The 26,904-nt window shown below is 36.1% G+C and overlaps 1 protein-coding gene and 1 non-coding gene across 2 annotated transcripts in view; one reads left to right on the forward strand and one right to left on the reverse strand.

The window, feature by feature from the left end:
• EPHA3 (EPH receptor A3) overlaps positions 1-15,535 on the reverse strand; it is a 357,487-nt gene extending 341,952 nt beyond the window's left edge. Inside the window, exon 1 of the mRNA XM_068545605.1 lies at positions 15,356-15,535. Within this exon, the coding sequence (XP_068401706.1) occupies positions 15,356-15,443 (88 nt within the window). The 5' untranslated portion in view covers positions 15,444-15,535. The remainder of the gene's footprint in view (positions 1-15,355) is intronic.
• A 2,578-nt stretch (positions 15,536-18,113) lies between these two features.
• On the forward strand, positions 18,114-18,263 carry LOC137766847 (small nucleolar RNA SNORA62/SNORA6 family). The gene has a single exon (XR_011074381.1). It is a non-coding gene; the product is annotated as a small nucleolar RNA SNORA62/SNORA6 family (small nucleolar RNA).
• The last annotated feature ends 8,641 nt before the right edge of the window (positions 18,264-26,904 follow it).

The following is a 26,904-nucleotide window of genomic DNA, read 5'->3' on the forward strand; positions in this document are numbered from 1 at the left end:
GTTGTTAACTCAAGAACTATGCCCTTAAGTTTTCTCTGATGATAATGATGGGGGGGAAAGGACTGGATTTATCACATCGGCATTTGGCTTCTATTCAAAGGAGAAAAGCTAAACCAAAAAGAATTGTATTGCACTGTCAATTAAAATTGGTATAAGAGATTAATTAAATTTATTTCATTTACTCAGAAATTGAATTTTTAGTGCACTCCATTTAGCATGATTGAGGGAACACACAATTAGCAGCATTACTCATGATTCTGATCCGCTTGTCTATCAAACATAATTAGGTCTGCACTGGTTATCTCACAATGTTGCCGTGATGATCAAATAATATAAATTTAGTTAAAGCCACCTGAGGTTATAACATGCTATACAGATTCAATGTTCTTGTAAACTTAAAATATTATCTAACAACAGTTCCGATACAATTCTTCTGAATTGTATTGAAAACCAACCGTCAATATATGGCCTAATAGAGAAGAAAAGTGACATCAAGACACTTTTTAAAAGCACCTATTTGGGGTTTATAAAGTGTTTTTGTCTATAGCCAAATAAGAACAACACAGTCTAAGCATTCTAGCCACTTAAAGTCAATGGTTGCTAGACTGGAATTTGCCAGCATATAAACCTCAAGTCTCCTGTGATCTGTTGTATAGCAATCTTGAGTGCAGCATAATTGAGATAAGAAGAAGAGAAAAGTTAATGGAATTTGAAAGTCAACCTGCTGTGAGTGATGTCTCTGGATACATTGACTAAATCTAACCTTGCAATGCGATGTCTTAAACCCCACACTGATACAGGCAAGAACATTAGTTACTAATGCTTTCCTCTCCCAAAAACGATGTAGACCTGATCATAGCCTTTCAAGTGGTGCCACTATTCAAATGCCAGGGCAGATAGAATTGTGATGTACAAATATATTGCAGTCTGAGTTTTAATGACACTTTGTAACATGGAATATTTATTTTAATTGCTAAAATTTTTGAGTTCACAATTATGAATTTTAACAAAAATATTAGGAAATTATTCTTAAGGGTAGGTGGGAATATATAAATAGACTAATTCTTTAATGACTGCCTCATGCTAGGTTATTTGCCAAAGATATACATGTTCTCTTACCAGATTTCATATTCTAATGGTTCATTTCCAAATATTTTTGGTTTGTAACAGAAAATATGTCATTTCATTAATTTCAGAATATTTTCTATTCAAAGAGCTATGTAGCATATATTAACTTCTAAAAGTGATTTAACTTGGACACATTTTGAAGTGTTAGAACTCCACTTGAGATATAAATAGGAGTTTTTGGCAAAAAAAATCATTGTGGGAAGTCTGGATGGATATGGTTCTGGATGTCTTTCACATGCTTTACTCTGTCTAGTCTCACTGTTTTTAAATAGAAAAAAATGTGTAAATAGGTGAAGGGGTTTACATTCATGAAAACAGTAAGGGAATCCTCACTCAGTCTCCTTGAATTGGCTTTCAGGTGGGCACTAACACGAGATTTGCTGGTCAAAATGATGTGTGGTGTCTGATGAGAATTAGAAGGTGTAGAATGAAGTAAAGGAATAAGAACAAAGTATAGGGTAAACTAGCTCATATTGGTTGTAAGTGCTTCCGGAAAGAAGGAACCCTTGCTGTCATTCCTGCCACTGATCTTTACTGTCACTTTTCCTGCTTGGCTGAATTATGGATTTAAGACGCTCAGGAGTCTTGTTCTCTCTTCCCTTCTTACCCTCTGTGATAATGAAGAGGCAGCACCCAATGTCTACTCCTTTGCTCACTGGCATTGACAATGTCAAAAAGAATTGTCTGTGCCAAGAATTTATATACCACCTTCCCTTCTTACTAATAAGAATTCATTAAAATTTTTTAAAGGACTCAGTCATTAAAATCACATTTTGCAACAGATGTTCTCATTTAGTAAGGACAGATTAAAAACTTTAGGTATAAATTTCTGGAGTTTTACATTTAAAGAATCATTAACACACCATGATTTTTCAAGAGCATTTCAAAATTCTGATTCATAGTGGCTATCCGTCCGCTTAGAAAGACTAAGAGTTAAACAAATATTCACATCTTTTAGATTAAGTGCTGCAAATATACAGACAGTACTAAAATAATTTTTAAAATTAAATGCCACAATTTCTTACTGAAGTGGAAGATCATTTCAATTATTCAATAACATATCTATGCTTTGCGGTAATGCTATAGCTGCATTTAAGAAAACATTTAGAAATGTCAAGGTGAACAGTAGGGTTTAATGGCTAAAGAATTTCAGACTTGTAATAACAGACATGTTTTCTTGTAAAACCTTCAGTTATAAGGTGCTTTTATAACCAAGTGCAAATAACTATGAAACCACTACAGCAGAAAACAAACCCATCCTTTGATTATGTCTTGTTTTTACTAAAAAATAATATTTCCTTTCCTGTTTGTGCCATCACTGTAATTGTCCAGCCACATTTCTTGTACACTATTTATCTTTATCATTTTCATCTCTTTCTGTTATGATGAAAAGAGTAGCTTTGCTCTAGGTTACAGACAGCAGAAGAGTCCTTTAATCTGCTCCTAAGTTATACTTAAATGTTGCAAATAGAAGAAAATGATACAGGAAGTAACACATTTTGATCTCAGTGTTGTAATTCTCTGTATGGTACTCTGGTCAACCATAACATGGAATCAAGAAATCAAGATGTATTTTCTGACAGGAGTCCACCAAAGTTCAGCTTTTCATTTTTCCTGTACACACCCAGGTATGCCACAGAGAAGAAATTTAGAGAAGTCAGTTTTATTAATGTACATATCTATTTCAACATAACTTTTATCTACTAGGATTATATATTCTTAGTTAACAGCTCCTATAGGCTTCCTGTTTATGTTTATTTCTAACTAAACATAATTAAAACATCTTTGTAATAGATCATTAATATTGTATTTCACAGACTAAAAATTATAAAAATGTTTTAAACTATAAATGAAGTCAACTATAATCTATTAATTGTGGGTAGATAAAACTTCCTGTAATCTATGTTAAATTTTACAGGCATTTTGTGTCATAGAAGTATAAATATATGATAATTTCTCAATCAAATAACCAAGAAAAATAATTATGTAAAAATTTTTAAAAATGTGTAGTGCTAGACATTTCTGTGAAAAACCCCTTGTTGCATGGTATCAATGGCTTATTTATGGGATACAAGCAGATTTCTGGACAAGGTGGTATACTATCAAATTTTTCTTATTAGCTTTTCTTCCTGGGCAATAATTTTAGATTAACTTCTATACAGGCAGGTCCTAATTAAAGAAGAAACTGTAATTAGCTGCCTCATCTCAATCTTTGCCAACAGCAGGAAGAAGTCGTTGGAATCAAAACATAGTCTTACAGTAAGATGTCTTGTGTTCTCATGACTAGAGCAGCTCAAGGAAATAACAGAAACACAGACCAAAATTCCACTTGAAACTTGGATACTTTAGTAAATGTTAACTCTGTGTTGCTTCTAAAGTGTTAAAATTTTCTATTTTTTTCTTTTTAATCTGAGAAACCTGAAGGTCACTCTGATATTAACACTCTTATGGAGAAAACAGCTATTAAAATATCCCTTGGGAATGTGTTCTTATAACAAAATAATTCTTTCAAATAAATGAGTGGGGATGTTCTACTGTCAATGAGGTTTTACTACATTAACAACCTCAGCTTTGATAATGGTCCCTAGAATAGCAGGTCTCTTTGCTTCTGTGCATTGTCAACCTGTATTATGAATCATTTAGACAAGTGAAATGTGTTCCCCAAAATGTAAGGTACTAAAAGTAGAACACTAATGATTATGTAAACATTGTACTTTTTCAACACATTTTAGCTTTTTAAAGTGTTCTAGAACAGAAAAATTTGTTTATTTCTACTTTGAAAGGACTTTTTTGACAGGTTAAAAAGTGAAAAATGAAAATATATCCTTCAATTTGAAATTATATAAATAATCATTAGGGCAAATAGGTGCTCAAGCATTAGCACATATATTTTGCCTTCACACCATAAATTCAGGCTGTCTTGGTATATATTTTTTATTATATTGCTTGATTATTAACCTTTGACTACGAAATGTAAGCTACCTGTTTAGTCAGGGTTTGAACAATGGCTATGAAAATGGAATAGAATGTAGAAGGTAGCCTACAAAACAATTCTAATATAGTAGTTATTTTCAAAATAAAAATGTGCTTAGAAGTCCCTTGGATATAAGGATTCAAATTTTAACATAGGGAACAAAAAGTGTAGTGATGAAATTAAATTTCAATTTAAAAACATTCTTTGGACATTTTTATATCACAAAACTTTTTTTTTAATTTTAAAAGAAGCATAATGCAGAATAAATTGGTTTAAGTTTCTAGAAAATTAAAATCAGGTTATAGCTTTGACTTCATCATATTCTAGAGGATATCTACACCTAGACTTTATGTCATACACCATGACTGTTGTCTACAGACATACACACACACACATATAAACAAACTCTTCAATGTATAAATATGGGTCTTTATAAAGGCCCACAAAGGATCCAGGGAAGTGCCACATGCCTATCAGTTTAATTCAAAACTCTAGCCCTTTATTTTTCATATTAGGAGCATAGTGTCAATGGAAAGTATCAAATAATTAGTGCTGTGGTGGTCAGGAAACTTCATTTATCACTGCAAGAGAATGCAGAATTCAGACAAATCTCAGTGTTTTTTCTTGATAGTGTAGTCATAATATGAATAGCACCTATAGAAGCTTCTATTTTGGGATGGTCTTTTTTGATATTCAATCATGTGCATTTCCAATACACACACGTGTGTGCATGTATATGTTCACACAGAATTTACGTTGAGCTTAGATATGTGTTTATTAAAATAGCTATTTCTGAATGGTTCTTTCAAAAGTGCTTTTTACTTATATATGTATTTATTATGCATTCATTCAAATTATTTATAAAGTTTTCTAGATATATGCAGTAAAAAAAAATCTGGGTTATAATTATCCCTATCACAGGAAATTAGGCAAATCATTTAGTCTTCTCCCTTTGTTTTTACTAATTTATTGTTGTTATTACTAACTTTATCTTTTTAAAAAAATCTTCCTTATATTCCAGGGACTCTGTTTTAGGAAGCTAATCTTCTGTAAAGATTCATAATGCACTTTTTAAAACTTTCACGTCTATGTGAAAAGTTTTTTTATGTAAGTATTCATTTTGTAGTCACCTGTCCCAACTAAGCTGTTATCTTCAAGGCCTTTCAACATGTCGATAACCTTCTTTTCCAAAAATCCAGTACCTGATTCTCAGGTGTGCACTGTCTGGTAAATAAACCAAATTATCGTACTATGAAGGATGAGTTAATTTTTTTCTTAACATTTTTCTTAACTCATTTTAATGTTTTTTAAATTTATGCCTTTAAAATTAAATGTAGAGTTCTAACGTTTTCACTAGGGCTAGGGTAGTAAAACTTAAGTTTCCAAAGGATCACCTTTGGAAAGGAAAACTTAAAGGGAATGGTTCAGTTACGTAAGGGGACAATACTGTTGGTCACACACATGCACACACACACACATACATACACACACTCACACACAGTGTTGCACATAGACTTTTCCTCAGAGTGCTGTTCTGCTTAACCAGAGGATTATTTAGACAATCTGCAAGGAAGCGATTGGAAATCAGCTTCCCAGCCTAACTTCTCAGTGTGAAGATTGCTATCATATGCAATAAAAAAAATGTACGTTTCTAAAATCTATAGAATTTTATTTATTGCTAAATTACGTTTGAAAATCAAGAAATAAAGTATATGTTAACTACTAACAAGCTGTTCTCTATTTCCCGTACTCATTCTGAGATAGATAGGGAATGCCTAAATTTCATATTAATTAGAAACCAACTAACTTTATCACTGGCGAAAAATAAATTTTAAAGTCTCATTTTTTATCAGGGGAGGGGGCGGGGGTGGGGGGGGATGCGTGTTATTTTTTTACTGGACCTGCAGAGTTTATTGGTCTATCTTTATTATTTGAAAGACGATAAATTAACCTCCCCTTAGTGAATATATAGAAAATTCAAGATGAAACCATTTTCATGTTGATTAAATAGACTTATCAGCAATAAAATTAACCCAGGCTTCTCCCCTTGCTCCAGTCCCCACTGGGTAATCTGTCAAGAATTTTTGTCTTAAAACAAGAGGCATCTCAGTTTGGAGACTTTGAAGTCACGTTTACATTTTCTTGACTTGAGAGAGCTCTGCAAAATCATATATGAACTAGAACACTAAATAGTAGGGAAAACAGTTGTTGATTCTAATCCATCAGAAGTGAGAAAACAAAAGTTTGTTGCTAAGCCTTCGCTTTTGCTCATGGAAAATGTGCCAGTAGCTTGAGTGGTCAGAAAACTCATTGGGAACCTAAAGGATAACATGTTTGAAAACTTTTTTTCTCATGTTGCAGAGAAGAAAGCAAGGCACTGAAAGCAGCTTTCTGATTTGAAAGCCTGATGTCATCAATATGCTATTTTTGCTCTTTGCCAGGTTAACAGAATTTATTGCAGCAATTAATGCAAAACATATGTGCTGAAACACCCACGTGAAAAATATAATTGCCCCCAACTTAATTTGCTACCTTTCAAAACCCTGTTTTAGCTACCTTTTCTCAATGCCTCCACTTAGAGTACAAGTGTTTTTATGAAAGAGGATATAAGTCTTTATAATTTATTTTCTCATCTTAAGTAATATATAAATTATCTTTTAAATAGGGGAAAGTTTCCATAGAAATTAAAGTCTACTTTTTAGGCCAAGTTCTACTTCCACCCATTACTGACCTTTATGACAATCCCAATAGTTAATTCACACTTCATTTTTATTATATAAAACTAAAAGAAAATCACATCCAGGTTATATTGATAATTGCCTCACAATCTCTGTGTATGGAATTCTTGACAAGAATCTTTCCAGGGTGAGGAAAGGAGTGTCTGAGTGTCAGGAAAGGAAGACAGAGGTAAGAATGCATGAAAAAAAAACATCACAGATCACATCTTTTATTCCTCCATCCACATCAAATTTTTTTTAATTCTTAGTGAGTCCCCAACCTGAGCAGATAATCATACTTTATGAGGGTAAACACTGCAGATTCAAAGTACTCTTTGAAGTACTTTTTTGAAAGTACTTTGAAGTCTGAGTTTTCACTCCAATACTATTTCTAAGATTTTTTTTTGCGAGTCAACAAGACACATTGGTATAGTCAGTAGGATTGAGGTTGAGAGGCTAGTGCTTTTCCTGAATAGGAGACCTCTTTAATTTACAGGCATTTGTGTACAGGAGAAAACATATGAGGTTAAAATCAGAAGACAGACAAGAGAGGGCCAGGCTCAGTTACTAATTTATTACGATGAGTTTACTTAGTTTCCTCAGTTGTAAAATGGGAGATGTCATAATACCTACTTTAGGGCGGCTTTAAGATTAAATGAGGTCCAGTAAGTACTCAATGACAATGTAAGGGAAAAATCTTTCCAACCAGTGGAACTCTGTGTAATTGTTATCTGATTACTGGGCATGACACTGAAGCCATATTTAGTCTTGGAATGCCCTGGATTCAACAATTCTATCTTTTATGAAAAACACTAAAGTTTTGATGACCACACAAACATCAGCATCATACAACTACTAACCTACCTCGGTAATACCGCTCCCAGAAACCCTTCCTGGCCCATTCCAGGTTTACTCCCAAAATCAGAAGAGGGAAAATCCTGTTTTAATAAAAAAAACGGTGCCAATCAAATATGGGGCTGTGGGGAAAAGACAACTTTCGATTGTGCACGGGGTGGGGAGGGGGTTTGTAGAACATGCCCCTTAGCTCTCCCGAGGGACCTAACAGGTGGCATCAGTAGATGGTCTTAAAGAAAACTGAAAAAAAAAAAAAAAAAAAAAGTTCTTCATTTTCGTCTGGAGAGACATCTTTTGAAAATTCAAGAAATAGCAAAGGGGTCGGGAAACACAGCAGCAAGCAGGACAATGGACGTCTCAGGCTCGTCCCAACCGAGCGGGCCGGGTACGAGGCGCTTTCCCAACTCTCCAGGGAATTCTGTGAACCCTGGAGAACCCTGTCCCCCTCCTGCACCTGTCACCTCGCGGGGCCGGAAGTTAGGAGGACAGACCGCGCCAACTATAGACGCCAAGCTGCAAAGACTGCCAGCTATGGAGGGAGGTGGGGAGTTGAGGGTGGGGGCGACAGAGACCTCGGGTCAGAGCCCGTTGTTAAAGTCGGGACTTGCCTGGCGCGTCCGAGCCGCTCGCGCTCTCCCCAGGTAAGGAGAGTCCAGGTGCTGCGGAGGACGCCGCCTCTCTGAGCGCCGGCAGCTCCGTGGCCCCAGGCAGAGGGCGCACGTTTGCCTCTGGCCCGCCCCGCCTACGCCCGGCGCTAGTTTCCGCCGAACTTGGCGCCCTCGCGCTCCCCTGGCTCCAGCCTCCGCCCCGGCGGAGAGCGTCCGGCGCCGGTCGCCGGCAAGAAGGCGGCCGCCGCAGGGGCTCCGCGCGTGCTTGCCGCCCGCCGACCGCGGGAGGCCGCGCTGGCTCGCAGCGCCCGGGCAGCGCGCTTTGGCCGCCGGGCTCGGAGACGCTCGCGCACAAAGAACCACCGAACCCCGAGGGCTGAGCTGAGCTGGGGGACGTGGACCCGGAGATGGGCTTTTCTGATCCGATTTTGAATCCGATGAGGAGTGAAAAGTAGTGAATTGTTGGTAGACTCCGTTTTCCCGCCGCACCTATGAGCCTGGTCCCGGCGGCGGAGGAGAGTTTGAGGTTAAGATGCCCTGGTGGTGGGTGTGGTGGCCGCGAGGGCGCCTGCTCAACCCTCGGTTGCCACATCCCTGGAATTCCCCGTAAAGCTCTGTTTCGTGCTAAAATTTCTCAGGGCACACTTTTGGAATTTAATCAGTATTGCATTATCAAATGTGGGAGGTGTGATGCGAAGGAAGAGAAGCGCCATCATACCTCCTGTGGCCGCCCCAGTTCATGGCTAAGGTTATTCACAACAGTTTATTTGTACAGTGCTGCCACTTGTTTTCCCCCTCAGTCCTCGCCTATTATTCTGACTTCACCATGTTGGTTTGGATTATGTGGATTTTCACCCTCTGCTTTGACTGGAACAGCAGGACATGGTTTAAAAATGAAGGGAGGGAGGGGGTTCCCCACTCAGGGCTTCCAGTTTAATAACATCACTCCAAGTTGGAGGCTTTACTACTGAACTGGTTTTGATTCCATCCATCCTCCACATGCATAGGCCCAGGCTTCCAAAGGGGTTTGGCTTACACTCTCAAAACTTTCCTAGACAAAATATTTTCTTCAGGGGAAAATCAAAAGCGTGTAAACTTGAGAGGAGAAACAAAAGCACGCAACGCCCCCCAAACCCGCACCCCGCCCCAAACACACACCCTTTTGTGTGTGTGTGTGCAGGTTTTTAGAGATCTACTAAAAATTGATTAGCCAGATGTTTGACGTGATAAATATTTTTCTTTTAAGCAAAAGACAAATATTATCATTGGTTTTAGAATCTTTGCATTTCTCTACCTCTCCATCTTTCTAAACGACTTTTTCTTTTCTTTTCTCTTGCAAAGATGTTTTTTCTCTTTGTAATCCACCACCTTTTTTTTTTTTTTTTAATTTCACATAAAGCTGGTAGGAGGCAAACTAAAACTTGCTGACTTTCAGACTTTTCCAAGAGGAAAAACTTCTGCCAGATTCCAAGAACTACCTGATTCTAGGGAGCTGGTAACAGACACAGAGAGTGAAATCAAGGGGTGCACATGTGCCCACACCCTGATTTTCAGGAGGGGTGTCTGCCTAGATTGATTTGTGTCTTGGAATCCTTTGCATTTTATAAACGTCCAAGAATGTTTTTATTTCTAAAGTCATTACAGAAGAATTAAGGTTTTCAAATTTCTTAGAAATAAATTTCGAATCCTGGTTTTCAGTATACCTGGACGAATAATATAATGAACGTTTTACACCACCAGTCATCCCTTTATTTGAAAAATCTGTGGAAAGCTACTTGTGCACTTGGTAAAAGCCCTGCTCTGACCCTCCCTGGTGATAAAATCCAGATCTCTGAAAACAGAATCAAAAAGGGGGCACCTGCATCTATTTTTCTAAATCTTTTATCAAACAGGAATTAAAAGAACAAGATTTATTAAAAGTTTTAAAGACAAGTGTGTAAAAAATAAAGTTGAGGATCTTCACAGAAAATGATTTGCAAAACAGTGTTTTTCCAAGAAATACATATTTCTCCTTCCATCTAGTATTTATGCCAAACAAAATCATTGGAAAATGACTAAAATCAAAGGTAACCCACATCACAGATCTACTAGTAAGTAAATGTCTGTAAGAACTTATCGAGTTTTGATGATTTGTGGAAAGTTTTATTAATATTTTCTTGAAGATTTTATGACTTGGAGAATGTAACTCTCAAGAACAGTTCTTGCTGTTTCCATTTGTGTTGAAGTTAGTAAATCAAATATACTGTGGAAATATGTTTTGCCTCTAAAAATCCTTTGCATATGTAACTGATTATTTGATGTTTAAAAATTGCATGTATTTTATTTCAGAAAAAAATCCAGAGTTTCAGAAACAATTTTAACATTTAGGGATCTTCATAAAGAAAGTTATTTTGAGAAACTATTAAAAGTGAAGGACTCTTAAAGAACACACCAAAATTTGAATATTAAAATGTGGATAATATATAGACACGATAAAGAATCTTATTAAGTCTTTTCTTTAAAGATAATAAGTTTCTTATGAATCAAGGTGAAACTACTAAATTGTTTATAAAAGCAAAGAGTAAACCATAATTATATTCAAGTAATACAAATCTTCACATGAAACTCCCTAAATCTACTACACAATGTTAAAAAAATACCTTTAAGTTCTGATTGTACACAACGTTTTGTTTAAAATGTTTGTGTTCATTTTATGTACTTTTCATTGTAGCTCCCAATTACTAGTGTTTCATGGGAAAGACAACTTTATATAAAATGCAACCATAATCTTCCACGGGGTAATGTTGTTTTGTTATATGTAGTTTCCCTTTTATGGTTCCAGTTGCTTCTGAGTTATAAACATATTCAATTGACTTTATATCTTGAAATGGGTAGAAAAATCATATTAACTACAGTTCCAATAATAAGAAAGTATAAAATTGAATCTGTTCATAGTTACGATGAAGCTGGTTTGTCCTTATAAATCTATTGTTATTGCAAGAATATTTACTATTTAAGAGTTTTTAATTTCTCATTTATCACAAGGACAAGAATGGCGTGATATATAAAACATAAGAGTAAGGAGAATGGGGTATCCAAGTGGACATTTCCCCACTTGAATTATTATTATCAATATTAGTCTTTAGGAAGATATAGATTCAGAATGAATTAATTTCATGATAGATTTTGAGAGGTTGCAAGAAGTTTCTTTCCGGCACAATCAAAATATTATCGTAGCAATTCAGGTTGTCAGTAAAAGCTTAAACAAATTTGCTGATAATCCTGTTAATGACCTAGGTCAAGTGTTAACTGTTGTGGGTTATAAAATAGTGAAATTAAGGTTTCTCCTACCTCCAGGCAAATAGCAAAGTTATAACTGTTGGGGGGAAGTAGGGGCGAGCTATTAGGAAAGCTATTAAATTACAAAAATGTATAATGCATTCAATTATTTAGTCTAGAATGATAAAATGCTATTAAAAGCAAATGTAAACTCTCTTTAAAAAAAACTATAAAGGTGATATGACAGCTTAGTCCTCTATTAATATTTCAACCACAATGTATTATTATTTGAGGATAAGTGTTTATACATGAAAATGATGCCAAGTCATACTGATTTTTAAAAAGGGAAAAATCTATTATTTAAATGTTTATTGTCTCCATCATTTACTTAATATTCAAAGGGAAGCATACAGTGTTCATCTCTAAGTTTTACTTTTAAGCTTTAAACGATCACGTAGTATCCTTTTGTACTTAAGTGACTTACGTTCAGTGAAATACATTTCATACAGTGTGCCTACCACTCCAATAAAAGTCTCCCAAAAAAAGTAGTATATATATGAAGATTGAATTTTATTCACTTTAATTTTGAAAACTGGTTTCCAGTGTAAAGGACTGTATAGGTAAATGTTAATCTAAATTACAAACACTTTTGGATAGAAAAATGATTTAGTATATTATGTACTGATGAATAAGCAGTGCCTCAGAAAGCTTCAAATGTAGAAGTGTCTGAAGAGATTATCCACTGCTAAAAGAGATTAAACAAACAACAGTCAATTCTTTACTTTATATCAAGTTTTAACCTCTTTGTAAAGTTATTTTTATTTAACATTATCATCATCCATCTGGGATGGGAACAGGGAGCAAATATATAAACTTTTCTAATAATACATAATGTAACAATCCTATTTTGTCATGAAAAGTAGTTGATTTCCCATGGAAGTCTTTTCTTAGTGTGTCTTGTAAACAGACCTGGTAAGATTTTAATAAAGTTCCCTTCAGCTTTTGTAAAGTTTCTATTTAAGTATATAGGCCAATTCTTGATTTAAGTAATCATCAAAATTATAAATAATTATCATCAAAGAAGCCAGTCATAGAAAGTATCATCTGGAATCATTTTCTTGAAGGCATATTAGAAAGTTATCTGTAACCGGATTAATAAAAGGAAAGTTCATACTAAACTTTTTTTCTAAGTATTTTTCTCTTATCATGGACCCATGGCATTTCAAAATTGAAATTTGATTATCAATTCCCAAATTTAAAAAAAAAGTCACACAATGGCACATTTCCTAGCAATTAACTCAGTGGTTAGGTTTTTGTTCTCTTTTAGTTCTATCATGACTATCTTCATAATAGATTGCAAAATAAATTCTAGTAAATTTCTAGTAAATTTTCTATAGTGTTGAAATATAATTTTTAACATATCATTTTAAATACAACCTAGTATTTTGTATTTCAGTTCTCAAAATTTATATTAGAAACCTTTATTAATGAGATTCATTTTATCATTATTCCTTCCACCCAATATATGAATTTTCATAAGCATTGCTTTTTATTCAAATGACATTGTTAGAAGAATTGCATAGAAATCTTGGCACGTACTTGGATTTTTCACTTTTCATGTTGTTCAACTCTACTACTATGTCCCAAGCTATTGCATTAATATTTGAAATCTTACTCAAATATTACCCAAGTTAAATCATTCATTTTACATTTTGTTTCAAAGCTTCCCTTCATGACCTCAGAAGAGAAAGGAGACTACCATAGGACGTGATCTGGAAAGAATAATCCCACAAACAATGGATAGATAAAGTTTTGCCCAAGCAAATTAAATGTAATTATGTCAGCTTTCTGAATATATTCACCTTTTTATATACATACTGTCAATGTGTATCTGCCTGTATAATAATATGCATTATATACCCAAATATACATAAGGTGTGGCTTAAAAGCAATTTGCATTTGATAATTCCTATTTCATTAAATTAATATTCATTAATTTTATGTAAGTGTCAATAAGTTTAAAAGGCCTTTTTTTTTCTTGCAATTTACTGAAAGGTTACATTTTGCACACAAATAATGACTCTCATTAATGACTCGCTATATCCCTGTGCATTATTAATTCACTACAATCCATTATCTAAATAGTTTATAAATATTCCATCTGGAGAAATATAATTTATCATAGCAATATGGGAATAATATTACTGTTTTCTACTATTATCAATACTTTAATATTTTCAAAGAAACAAAAAGAATAAACACTAATTTTAACATACTTATATGTTACTCATTATACAGATAACTACGCTTGCCTTTCATTCATAAAAAATGATTGACCATTACTTTCAAATAAACATTTTAATTTGATTTGTAAAAAAAAGTCACTTGAAGGTAAGATAATTTCTTGATTCTTTTATTTTAGAATTTTTAATTTCCCAATAAAAAAAGACAAAAAATTTAATGAAATCAGCCAAGTTGATAAAAGCAGTCACTGAGGAAAGAATGAAATTAAACTGCTCTATCAGCAGTGAAAGTAGGTCACCAAATATGAGAGGCAGTTTTTATATTTAATTAAAAAGTTTCTAAATATTTTCGAGTTTTTACTTGTGTTTTTAAAAAAATAATATATACAATATACAATGGTACTGGCTTGCCAATATATTTTTTAGTTAGTGACAAAACATAAAATGTAGCATTTGCACATCAACTTCTCAGTATTGCTAAATTGCTAAATATTGTTATAAGTTCAAAATGATTAAGAGGAAATCAAAGTTGTAAGTGTTGCTTGAAAGCAATCAATTATTCAGAAAAGTTTTTCTTAAGAGTTAGTGATTATATTCACAAATCATTAGGAATAGATCATAAAAGGTATACAGGAAAAAGGCAATGTCTCTATTAAGCACAAAATCTTATAGGAAACATTGGTGTCCTTAATATTAGGTTTGCACTTTAATCCATTGAAAAGGGATGAATGCCCATTAGGAGGAAAATAAATAACCCAGCACTAAGGAAATCCCCTTTGCTGCATATGAACATTCTTTCTTAATTTGCTGTTCAGTTATTTACTACACCTACCCAGGAGTTTTCACTAGTCATTAAATACATTCTCCTATTCGTATATAAGCCCTTAAACAAAGAAAATCCAATCTCAGCTTATTGTAATTCCTGCAAATATTACTTATGTTAACGTGGCATATGCTGCTCATTAGAACCTGTACCACAGAGCAAACCACCGCCTGGCGGGATACACATCACTTCAATACAGCAGTTGCAACATAAACACACACACACACACTCACACACAGACACACACACACACACATCTCCGCTTCAACAAACTCTGATTTCGCTTTAGCCCATTCTTGAATGCCATGATCCTAAGTTGGAACAACCTGTCATTACCTTTAAACATACTAAAGAATCTAGAGAGGAGGGTGGAATATTCTTTTAAACTTCTCAGAGCACTACATGGTCATAATTAGGAAATAAAATACTGCCATGACTATTTGGCAATTAACATACCGGGTTGTAAAACTGGAGGATTTTTCTTTCTTTCTGCTTAAAATTGGCAAACAAGATAATTGCTTGAATTGGTATCAGATTTAAAACACATTTTAGGTTTAGGCAATCCAAAATTATCTCTTAGAGTGTTTTAGAAGACAGCCGAAAATAAAAGCACCTCTTTAGTTTACTCTGAGAGCAAACTGCTTTATTCGGAGGGACCTCGACGACCTGAAAAGGCTTCGGTGAGAACGTGCTTGGAATAGCGTTAGCCCCGCGGGGCAGGGCTGTGCGCGTCGCTGTACCTGGCTTACCTTCATTGGAAGGTTGGAGAATCAGTTCCCCGAAGCAACTGAGAACAGAGCAGCTGAGAAGGAGGAGGATGGAGAGGTGACAATCCATGTTGCTGGTGCAGAGGGCAGTGAGAGGAGCATATCTCCATGAAGCATGCCACTGATGTGAGGGGGAGCGCTCTGATTGCTGGAGAAGTTACCATGCTCCGCTCGCAGGCTGATGTCAAGTTTGACACTGGAGATAAGGAGGAGTCTGGCTGCCTTTCCTCGAACCTCGCTCAGGGACATCCCTGGGTCCTAGTGCCGTCGGAAGCGAGCGCTGAAGAAGAACAGGACAGCGCGCGGGGTCTCGCAGACAGCTCTGAAGCACCGAGCTGGGGCGGAAGGGGGTGGGGGTCGCGGGCGTCACCAAAGGCGCAGGAAATCCCGAAGTTATGATGGTGCGGTGGTGGAGGGTAGCGGTGGGGAGAGAAAAACACCCCCTCCTTATTTTCAATGGAAAGCAGCTATTTTATTGTTTGCAGTACATGCTCTTGTAGGTTAATCCCCTGAAGAAACCAGAAACCCTGCTAGAGTGTCATATGGCAGAGTGAATGGAAAAGAAACTGAAACGCCAGAGAAATGTTTGTTATTAAAAGAACAGGAGCCCTTCATTTAAAAGAAAAGATTGTTGATTGTATTCAAAGGAAAATTGGGATTATTCCTTCACTGTGTTCAGTGGGATCATAACTCTTCACAAGCCCTTTCTGGTGCAGAAAGACACTAATACGCACCCCAGATCAGAAAGTCTCTTCACTTCTACACCAAGTGGTGTCAGGACTTTTTAAAGAGATTTGGCACAGGATTTCCGTGTGCATAAAGTGCACTTTGGTTTTCCAAACTAGGGAGTAACCTTCAGCATCCAAAGGAAGTGAGCACACCCAGCCCTAGGAATAGCTGCAGGTCAGCACGCATCCCTTGTTCTATGCTGTGGGTATAAATAAGAGTAATAGAAGTCAAGCCTGAAGTTCTTGACAGCGCGTCACTACCCTCCCTCCTTCACTATCTAGCATTCGGATCTCTGAGTTCTGTGAGATAAACAATGCATAATTCACAGCTTCCCATTTAGCTTTCCAGCCACTTCCAATCTGATAATAGTTGGAAGCTGTTCTTTAGCATTCCAAATCCAAAGACTAAATAATAGTATCCTTACACTTTCTCACTTACTTTACACCATGGTTATAAATGGTTTCTCTTCTTTCTAGTTCCCTTGCTGGACAACATAATTGCAATCTATTTCAGCCAAATAATTTTGTAATTTCTATTTTGAGAACTATTCTTGCGTATCTTTAAAATATTCCCCAGAAAATGATCACTCAAATATCCTCCCGCTCATCAATCTTTTCCTATTCTAAACAGAAAACAAGACTCTTACATTCCTTGCACAACTCTGGAAAGTAAAGGTAAGTTGACAGCTGTAAGATCAGTGATCAATTTTAGAGCTTTAAGTTGTGGAATCTAAATAAGGATTTGAAAGGCCTTGCTAATAAGTATTCTTTTCACAAACACTATGTTTTTAATGAGAGAACACGATTTTCACATGAATTTAAATAAGTGGCTTCTGATACTAGTTTGTCTGCTGGGATCAACGGTTGGGGGTGGGGGGGTGGGTAGAGGAAGCCAGGAAAAAAGACTGACTGCTAACTTTTTGTGTGTGTGCCTTGTTACTTTGTATCTCTAACATCTTCCCACATTATGTCACCGGAGGCTGTAGAACCCCCTTCAAGTGCCAAGTCTGTCAGAATTGAAAATAATGACAGGTACTGAAAAGAAGATTCAGATAGTGGTGACTCTGGCACTTTTTAAAGTTCCAACACAATTTTAGTCTTTCCATTGTTCTAGGTTTAGATAAAATTTTTCTGAAACTTGAAAGAAAATAAAGCCTTATTTGGAAGTGACAATTTAAAAACATTTTGGAAAAACATGGCAATGTGCTGATATCCATGTATACTGGCTTCCCCTTACACTACTTCTCTTTTCACACTTAAACCGCTTATCACTGTGGAAAGAGGCATTCATGTTTGAAAGAAGCTACAATAGTGTGAAAATAAGTAAAAAGCAATTCCTGGCCTGGGAATAGAAAGTAAATAATATAGGATCTCTCAATTATAGACTCTCTAGCTCAAGAGACATTGGACAAGAAGTTTCCATAATCTGAATGCCATTTTGAATAGATGTGAAAAAGAATGATGTCAGCAAACATAGGGGTGCAAGGAATTTAGCCAAAGTAGTAGTAGGAGGGATAGAGGTGTGGGCAGCCAATTCAGGGAAAGCCTCATCAAAAAAGTAATAACTGAGTTGTAGTTTGAAGGATGAGTAGGAGTTCGCTAATTGGAGAATGGTTTGGAAGGCACTGCAGGCAAGCAGATGGAACATAAACAAAATCATAATAGTTTCCAAGTCAGGGCAAAAGAAAGCATCTGACATGTATAGAGCAAAGAGCATATGTGGTACCAAAAGGGCTAGGATACAGGAAAGAGAAGAGGAGGGGGGACAGAGTGGTAGGAGACGTTCCCTGAAAGGCAGATTGGAAACTGCAGAAATTTCTATGCCACATGTCAATGATTTTACAATATATTCTAGATGAAAGAGGGACATAAAAAGCGTTTCAGCAAGTAAGAACTTGATCATATCTGGGTTTTAGGAAAAAAATTTACTGATAGCATTGAGCATCTCCACCTGTTGTATAGGGTCCACCTGCTATTGAAGTACCTGGAATACTTATTAAAAGTGCACATCCCCTGCACATTGTTAGAGCTTGGAGTTGAGGCCACTGGCCAATGAACTCACAAGTGTAGGTAGTGTGCTACCTGAGGGGCAAGTTTTTCGCTAACACCACAAGGGTCTCTGGCCCAATGAGTGGAGTTTGATAGTAATACTTGCTACAAATGTATGATTTTAATGTATGAAAGCTTTAAGGAGAGATGAAAAAACATTTTTAAAATGGCCTGTGTTTTCTTCTGCTTTTCTCCATTATTTTTCACTTAGGACCTCTCAGACATTTCTGTTTTCAGACTAACTTGATGTATCCTGTTGTAAGATCCTAAAAAGGGACCTCACTCAGTGGGTCTGATGTGGTGGATGCTTGCCCGGGAAGATCTGCGCATGCGTGGCACCATCTCCTGTGAACACCCATGGGAGGTCATGCCTGATCTCTACTTCTACAGAGATCCTGAAGAGATTGAAAAGGAAGAGCAGGCGGCAGCTGAGAAGGCTGTGACCAAGAAGGAATTTCAGGGTGAATGGACTGCTCCAGCTCCTGAGTTCACTGCTACTCAGCCTGAGGTGGCAGACTGGCCTGAAGGTGTACAGGTGCCCTCTGTGCCTATTCAGCAGTTCCCCACTGACTGGAGTGCTCAGCCCGCCACTGAAGAATGGTCTGCAGCTCCCACTGCTCTGGCCACTGAGTGGGTAGGAACAACCACTGAGTGGTCCTAAACTGTTCTTCCACAAACTCCTAAAATGGAAATAGGTTGACGGAAAATAAACAGTTTCTAAAAAAAAAAAAAAAAAGTGCACACCCCTTCTGCCCACCACAGGCTCATGGAATCTGAATCTCTGAGGTTGGGACCCAAGAACTTGCAACTTGACAAGCTCTGCAGGTAATCCTTTTGATCCCTGACATTTGAGAACCACTGCTGAATGTGAAGGAGGGAAAATCAGAGGCAGAATGGTGAGATTTGAAGCCATTTTAAAATAACTAATAAGGAACTGAACTAGAATCCATCTGACAGAAAGAAGGAAGATACATGATGAAATTAAAATACACGTTTGAGGTGAAACAAACTATATACCCCACAGGAAAAAACTGGATTTTGGGGGCTGAGGAAGAGGGAGATGACTAAGACATTTGCAATATTTAATTCCCCTCATTGTTCAGTTCAACAGAAGGTGAGTGCCTAACATGTGCTTAATCATGTGCTAGACACTGAGGTCAAAAACATGAATAAGAGGGCCCTTTAAAATAATTCAGAATCACAGCAAGAAATTATGCAAGTGTTAGATAGAGTTGCATGTAGAGTATTTTCATAGTACAACGTGGAGGGGTGGGGGTATCTCAAGTTAGGAATTAAAGGGAAATTCCTTGGAAGAGATGGCAATTGAGCGGCACCTGGATAGATGTGTTTTAAACAACAGAGTTCGGAGAAGAGAGATTAAACATGAAAAGCATGCTTTTTGGAGGAAATAACATATACCTCTATTACTAGCGCATGGATTTGGAGGCAGTGTCAAGGGGTATGGGTAAGAGGAGACAGGAGGGTTAGGGAGGAGCAAGGTTCTAGTGAATTCTGTGAGCTGTTCTAAGGAGCCTGGACTTGAGGGTGATGTGAGGCAGAAGAGAGATGTGTTCAATTAGCATTTTAGAAAGATCATTTTGACATAGTTAAGTGGGGAGGGTAAAACGGAAGCAAAAACACCAATTAGGAGCCAAGAGACCAATTAAGATCCCTTCAAAACAGAATAGCCAACATTAGCAGAGGTACAAGTGGGGCTCTTGAACCAGACTGCCCTGGCTCTGTTACTCTTAGTAAAATTCTAATAATAATAGATCCTATCTCATAGGGATGTTGTAAGGATTATATGAGATTTGGGATGGTACAGATAAAGTGTAAGCCTAGTGCTTGACACATTAAAATCATTCAATATATTTTTTAAATCTTGATCTAGAAAAGAGATCTAGAGGGTCTCATACTGAGCAGTGATGGTAGAACTACAAATCACACAAATGTAACTGGGTGGAATTGGCAAACAACTTCATAGATTGATCAAGAGCAATGAGGTAGTTGGATATGTCTAGGAGGCCTTTCAGTCTGTGGCTTGAGTGAGGAGGTAGTCAGGACTGCAAGAGAGATTTGAGAAGAGAGAATGGGCATAATACAAAATTTCTATTTTAGGTTTATATAGATGAAGTGACCTGAGGGAAAGCCAAGAGTAGATGAACTATTAGGAGACAAAGACTTTGACTGGAATTGTTCCTTTGGAAATAATTTCCTCTGCAAATACAGGTGACCCTCTGTTCCTCAGATGCTGAACCCCATAATATGGAGGGCTGACTGTATTGATTGTGCTTCTAATTAAATGTAAGGGACTTGAGCATTCACATATTTTGGTATTCAAGGAGGTTCTAGAAAAATCCCTGAAGGATGCTGAGGGAGGGACCACTGTAATTAGTATGAAAAAATAAGTAGGTTCATTCATGTAAGCAAAGTGTTGGCAGAAAGATCAGTTGGCCAAGAATGAAAGCCGAGCATATACCAATGTGGGCAGACCTCAGAGATACTACAGGCTGGTTCCAGACCACCACAGTAAAGCAACTATGACAATAAAGAAAGTCACGCAAATTTTTTCGTTTCCCAGTGCATATAAAAGTTATGTTTACACTATACTGTAGTCTATTAATCATGTCATAGCATTGTCTAAAAAAAACCAATGTACTTTAATTAAAAAACAATTAATTAATTAGTAACATCAAAGATCACTGATCAGAGATCTCCACAACAAATATAATAGTAATGAAAAAGTTTGAAATATTGTGAGAATTACCAAAATGTGACACAGCAACAAGAAGAGAGCATATGCTGTTAGAAAAATGGCACCAATAGACTTGCTTGACACAGTGTTGCCATAAACCTTCAATTTGTAAAAAACACAATGTCTGCGAAGCACAATAAAGCAAAGTTCAATGAAATGAGGTAAGCCTGTATTTAAGACAGGCAGAAACAGAGAAGAACTAGAAGGGATTAGCCTACTGGAAGCCAACTTTTTAAGGGTTTCACAAACAGCTGATGGTCAAAAGTGCATTCAAGGGGCTTCCCTGGTGGCGCAGTGGATAAGAATCTGCCTGTCAATGCAGGGGACACAGGTTCGATCCCTGGTCTGGGAAGATCCCACATGCCGCGGAGCAACTAAGCCCATGCGCCACAACTACTGAGCCTGTGCTCTAGAGCCCGTGAGCCACAACTACTGAGACTACGTGCCACAACTACTGAAGCCCACGTGCCTAGAGCCTGTGCTCTACAACAAGAGAAGCCACCACAATGAGAAGCCCGCGCACTGCAACGAAGAGTAGCCCCCGCTCTCCACAACTAGAGAAAGCCCGCGCGCAGCAATGAAGACCCAACCCAACCAAAAATAAATTAAAAAAAAAAATGCATTCAACAAAAGTATCCAATAAGATATTGACTGAAAAGTGACAATTGGGTTTGACAACTGAAGGTTTTAATGACTTTTGTGGTAGCAGTTTTGGTGGGGTAATTGGTCTGCAAGTAGGATTCAGATAAAAGAGTAAATAGAAAGTGAGGAAGTAAAAACAGTAAATGTACTACCCTTTCAAGAAGGTTAGCTTAGAGAAGGCAAGCCTAGAAAAGGGGAAAGCAAGGTGTAGTGAGAGTATTACAAAATGGAAGAGGCCTATAAGATTTATCTCTCCTGTGTTTAGCTGACTAGTGATACAATTAATTGACAAAGGAGTTTAGGGGATTAAATTTGGGATAGGAAGAAAAGGTGGGGAAATAACGACTTCTGCTTAGGACATGGTGAGATGCACGTGTAGATATATTTAAGCCAAAAGTTAGATGTAAATGCCTAGAAGGGAAGACAGATTAGAGACTGCAAATTGAACAGTCATTAGCAGACTGGTAGTAGCTTAAGCCACTGCAGTAGATGAAATTGTCCAGATGGATCATAAACAGTGAGAGAAAATTCAATCCTGTTAAATAAAATGTTCAAAAGGCAGATGGAGGATGTATAATTATCAGAATTCACTGAGTAGGAATAAATATCATAAAAGAAAGGTAAAGAGAGAGTGAGTTGGAGATGACAAGAGAACTGAAAATTTCAGGAAGGGAACACTCAGCCAAAAGAAAAAAAAAAAAAAAAAAGGTAGAGTTTGGTGAAAATTAAAAACAAAAATGTTTTTTCCAGTTAATGGAAAGACCACAGGACTAGCAATCCCCTCTCAGAAAAATCATATTTAGAGCTACAAAACTCTTTGGAGCCTATCATTTTACAGATAGAGAAAGTCTAAAACATTAGCAACTTCATTATGTTCAACACAGTCAAAGGCAACAACAGGAAAAGTATTTGAAAGATCTTACATTATACAAAGAAAATATTAGAAAAAAATACCTAGGAGAAAATTTGCAGGAAATCTTCTGTTACTGAAGTGTTTGAGGGTGATTAGAAGAACAGAATAATCCAAGAAAACGTCTTGAAGGGCTGTGATTTTTGTAACAATTACTGGATTTTGGATTTGAAAATAGTCACAGTAGGTTGCACAAATTAATTTGCTATGCTTTAACTGATATCCACTGAATTAATATATGTTGGATTTGAACGTGCAAGTTTATGCAATCAATATAAAAATTAGCATGCCTGAGTTAATTGAAAAATGCTCATTCAATTGTTATAAAGTCATCAAAAGAAAAGCAAAAAATAGATCATAAATGTAATTTGCTTGTTACAACTAACCAACGCTATTTAAAACATACTCTTATACTCATTTTCACTATTACCTCTGGAACATTTCTCCATTTTTAAAAACAAACTTTATTACTGCCGTTATTTCCTAGTCTTCCATTTCTCTTGCCAAAAGACAGTCAAAACAAGCCAAGAGTTCATCTTGAAATCTAAGGAAAACATCCCAAAACTCTGAGCAAACTCTGAGCAAGAGCATATGCGGCTGGAGGTGGTGGGGGAGTGAAGGGAGTGTTTTGGCTGAAACAGAACCTGTATCGCAGTCCTTTTAAGTCAGTTTTTGAGAAATACTCATATCTACACACACGTATACACTTATATACTTAAGAACATTCACATACACACACACACGAAATACTGTGTCAGTACACTAGCCAATTGTGTTTTCTAGAGCAGGAGGTCTCAATCTTTAATATGCAGGACATTGGGGGAGCTTGTTCAAATGCAGACTTAGAAAATCTTAGTTCAAATGATTTAGTAAATCCAGGACAGGGCCTGAAATTCTGCAACTCTGACAAGTTCCTAGGCAATGTCTTTGCAGATCTGACAATATTTTATATGGCAGAGTTCCAGAATACATAAATTTTGTTTGGAAAATTAATATAAATATATAGATATATATTTAAATACAAGCATTAAAATACCAGATGATAAAAATATGGGAATCATAGCTGAATCAATTCAACCTTATCTCTCAGTAAACTTCAAGATAAACCTAATGCTCCCACAAAGTAGTTAGACAATACTTTATTACCCTAAATCCCTCTCTTCTTGAAGGTATATAGTCAAGATGAATTCATCATTGTTGTGAATTCTTATTTCACTTCTATCTAAATCACTCTTTTAAGCATTTTATAATTTACTGATCTGCATTGTTAATTAACTGTTTCAAGGGCATAAATTATCTGTCCAATATTTTAAGTTCTTTCCTGACAAGGTAAATACCAAACATTATCTAGAAGAGAGAAGACACTGTTCAACACAAACATGTATGACAATCTCTTTCATTTTATTTCAGATATGTTGAATATGTGATCATTACAGTTGGATGATAATTTCTCAAGATACGTATTAAGTGGTCAATTTTCAACTGTCCAAGGAGATTTACAACCTTAACAAACATAGGAAAACCATTGTAAAAACAAACCTATGACTTAATACAAAATGAATTTGTGTTTACAAGTATTAGGAAGTTTATCTAAAGATGAAAAAGTAATTTTTTCATTTCTAATGAATTAATTTGAAATACAAATGAGCCTTTTATGAGCTTTTTGGTGCATTGATATATGGTTCGGTAAAACAAATAATAGCAATATGGCTAACTAATTGAAGGAAATTTGTTTTAATGGTGTCATAACTGAAGCTATATTTATGGCTTAGGTAAAAATGTAGGTGCATCCAGAGTAATTTTTAATAAAAAAAGAAAGGTGGTAAAGGATTATTAAATGCTCTGTAGAAGTATATTTTGAGAACACATGGCTTCAATTTTGTTTCTCAAGCATCTTGTAAGCCTGAACATAAAATAGCATTACTCAGTACAGAAAAATTAACTGATTATGTGCTTGTCTAACCATAGTCGTCAATTCAGCTGGGATCCGGAAAAATAATCCGTATTAAGTCATAGGGATCTTATATTCAACAGTGTCAAACATTTGTGATTTTTCACGGATGCTCTGGTTTCCACAAGTGCCCAAATAACCTCACCTGCTTTTCTAATTTGTCTCCTAGATTGTGCTACGGGTCAGTGATCCCTATTCTGTCATGTCAATATAGTGGTTAAATAATGATAAATAATTTAAAATGCGGCAGGTAATCCACATCTTAATGTCAATCATCTTTACCTGTGCAGTATTTCTCAAGTTAAAACGGAAGTTACTTCGGTCACAAACTCTAGGTTTTTATATATCCAAATCTATTTCCTTAAATAAAAAATATGCATTTTACAGAGGTGTTTGAAGCTCAAAAGCTAACTAAATTGAAAAACATAAATCAAGGTAAAGGGGAATGCACCTAAAACTTTAATTACAAATACACTGATGATATAAGTTTTTTTCTAGAAAAAAAATTAAACCCTCCCTCAGTTCTTAATTATGGCAATGAAAGGATTCAAAATGTGCATGTTATATTCTTATTATTTCAAATGTGTTAACTTTTCAATTTCTCTAACTTAGTTTAGGCTTAAATATTCCATAATTATTTTTTTTGAAACACTTGCAGAAGTCAAGGTCCAAGTAAAAACTTAGACTTTTTTCAATTCACTTTGGAATACAAAAGCTGGAATAAATTTACAAGTCAAGCTCGCATATAGGAAATCTGTCTATTGGAGGTACCATCACATGTAAACATGTGAAGGAGTAATGGCACGTGCCAGTGCTCACTTCACTGGATTTCATGAAAGATTTTTTATTGTCAAGTCCCTGGTTTAGGAAACTGCTATAGCCATACTCTCCACTAGAGGGCTCTGCAGAAGCAGCAGCCGCTGCAGCTGAAGATTCAGGTGTTTAGATCAGCTCATTAACACAAAGCCCAGAGGTCTTCACAGGAACCAGCACAACTTTATTTTTAGGTTTAGTTTAATTAGTTTCATGATTCGTACTAATTAAGATGGGTTATGAATGCCTACGTGTGATCTTTATCTGATCACATAACATTCTTTTACTTACCTTATCTGGCCCCTGTGATGAGTTCATCCTAGCCCTGAGGAATCAAGAAAAGAAAGTGTCACATTTGATTCCTGATTCAGAGAAATCCACCCATTTCCACACTAAAAAGTGTTGAGATAAGACACATTTCTTTATCATTCTCCTCTTTATGCAGTGTTTCCTCGTTAAATTTCCCCATTAAAATGCATAATGAGAATGACATGAATGTAAGATTTACAGTACATTATAGACATTTTCTGCAAAATATATGATTTAGTACAATTTACTGGAAAAGGTAAGGAAATATGCTAAAACTGACAATGAGAAAATTGTCAAAATCTCCAAAACGGATAGTCATTGCCTAAGAAGTCCTCTTAGTGTATGGCAGAGAAAAGACAGGGGTTTGCCTGTATCATTATGGTAAGGGTATTGCAGAGAGCAACCACAGCAAAAACTAAATAATTTGGACTGAGCACTTTAAATTTAGAGGTGTACAACTTCAAGAAGGGATTAACATAAAAATGAATAGACCAAATGTCCTAATCTGTTCTGGGCAGCAACATACCTGATGTTCCTGAGGATGTGTCTTGCTTCCATTAGTAAAAGTGATTCCACCTATCATGATGTTCAAGAGAGACATGATACACTCTTTGAATAAGTACAGAAAAATCTCATAGGGATGAGCTTTTTCTGTGGAGGAGACCATGCCTAACTTAAAAAAGCTAATCTCTTATTCTATCTTCACTGTAAAACCTTGAATTATCTATTTTTAATACCCTTCAGAATGAACGTTTGCACAACTTCCATAATATTTAACAATGTCCTAACAATTTTCTAACTCTGAACTATATTTGATGGGTTGCTGGAGACCCTTCACTGATGGAGTAATATGCCAAACCTAAGAAATGCATACTATATTATGACAAGCCTGATAATGTCCAGAATACTGTATTGTTAGAAATGTAGGGATGCATATGGATGCCAAGTAGCCTACAGTCCATCTGTGACCAATGTCTGAGACTTTCAAAAGATGACTTCATCCAAAACACTATGTAATTAAGCAAATACAATGTAAATTCCAGGAAAGCAGAGGTTTTGGTCTGTTTTGTTCACTGATGTCTTCCCAGCATCTACAATAGTGCCCAGCACATAGTAGGTCTACAATCAATATTTATTGAATGAATGAAAATGTAATTCATATTCATGATAAGAGACTTAAAGTTCGTTTTTTTATTGTTCTGTTTTGTCCCTTTTTTGGATTCATTTTACGTCAGACTTCAACACTCTACCTACTAGCTTGCTTCTTTAATTTTCCTTTTCAGTTTAACACAGCCCAAATGTAGGCAGAATGAGTTACTCACATAGCAGTGAGTTAGTAACACTTATTTCATTGTGTTTGAATAAACTGATACA

Source organism: Eschrichtius robustus, chromosome 6, assembly GCF_028021215.1.
Source record: "Eschrichtius robustus isolate mEscRob2 chromosome 6, mEscRob2.pri, whole genome shotgun sequence".
Lineage (NCBI taxonomy): Eukaryota > Metazoa > Chordata > Mammalia > Artiodactyla > Eschrichtiidae > Eschrichtius > Eschrichtius robustus.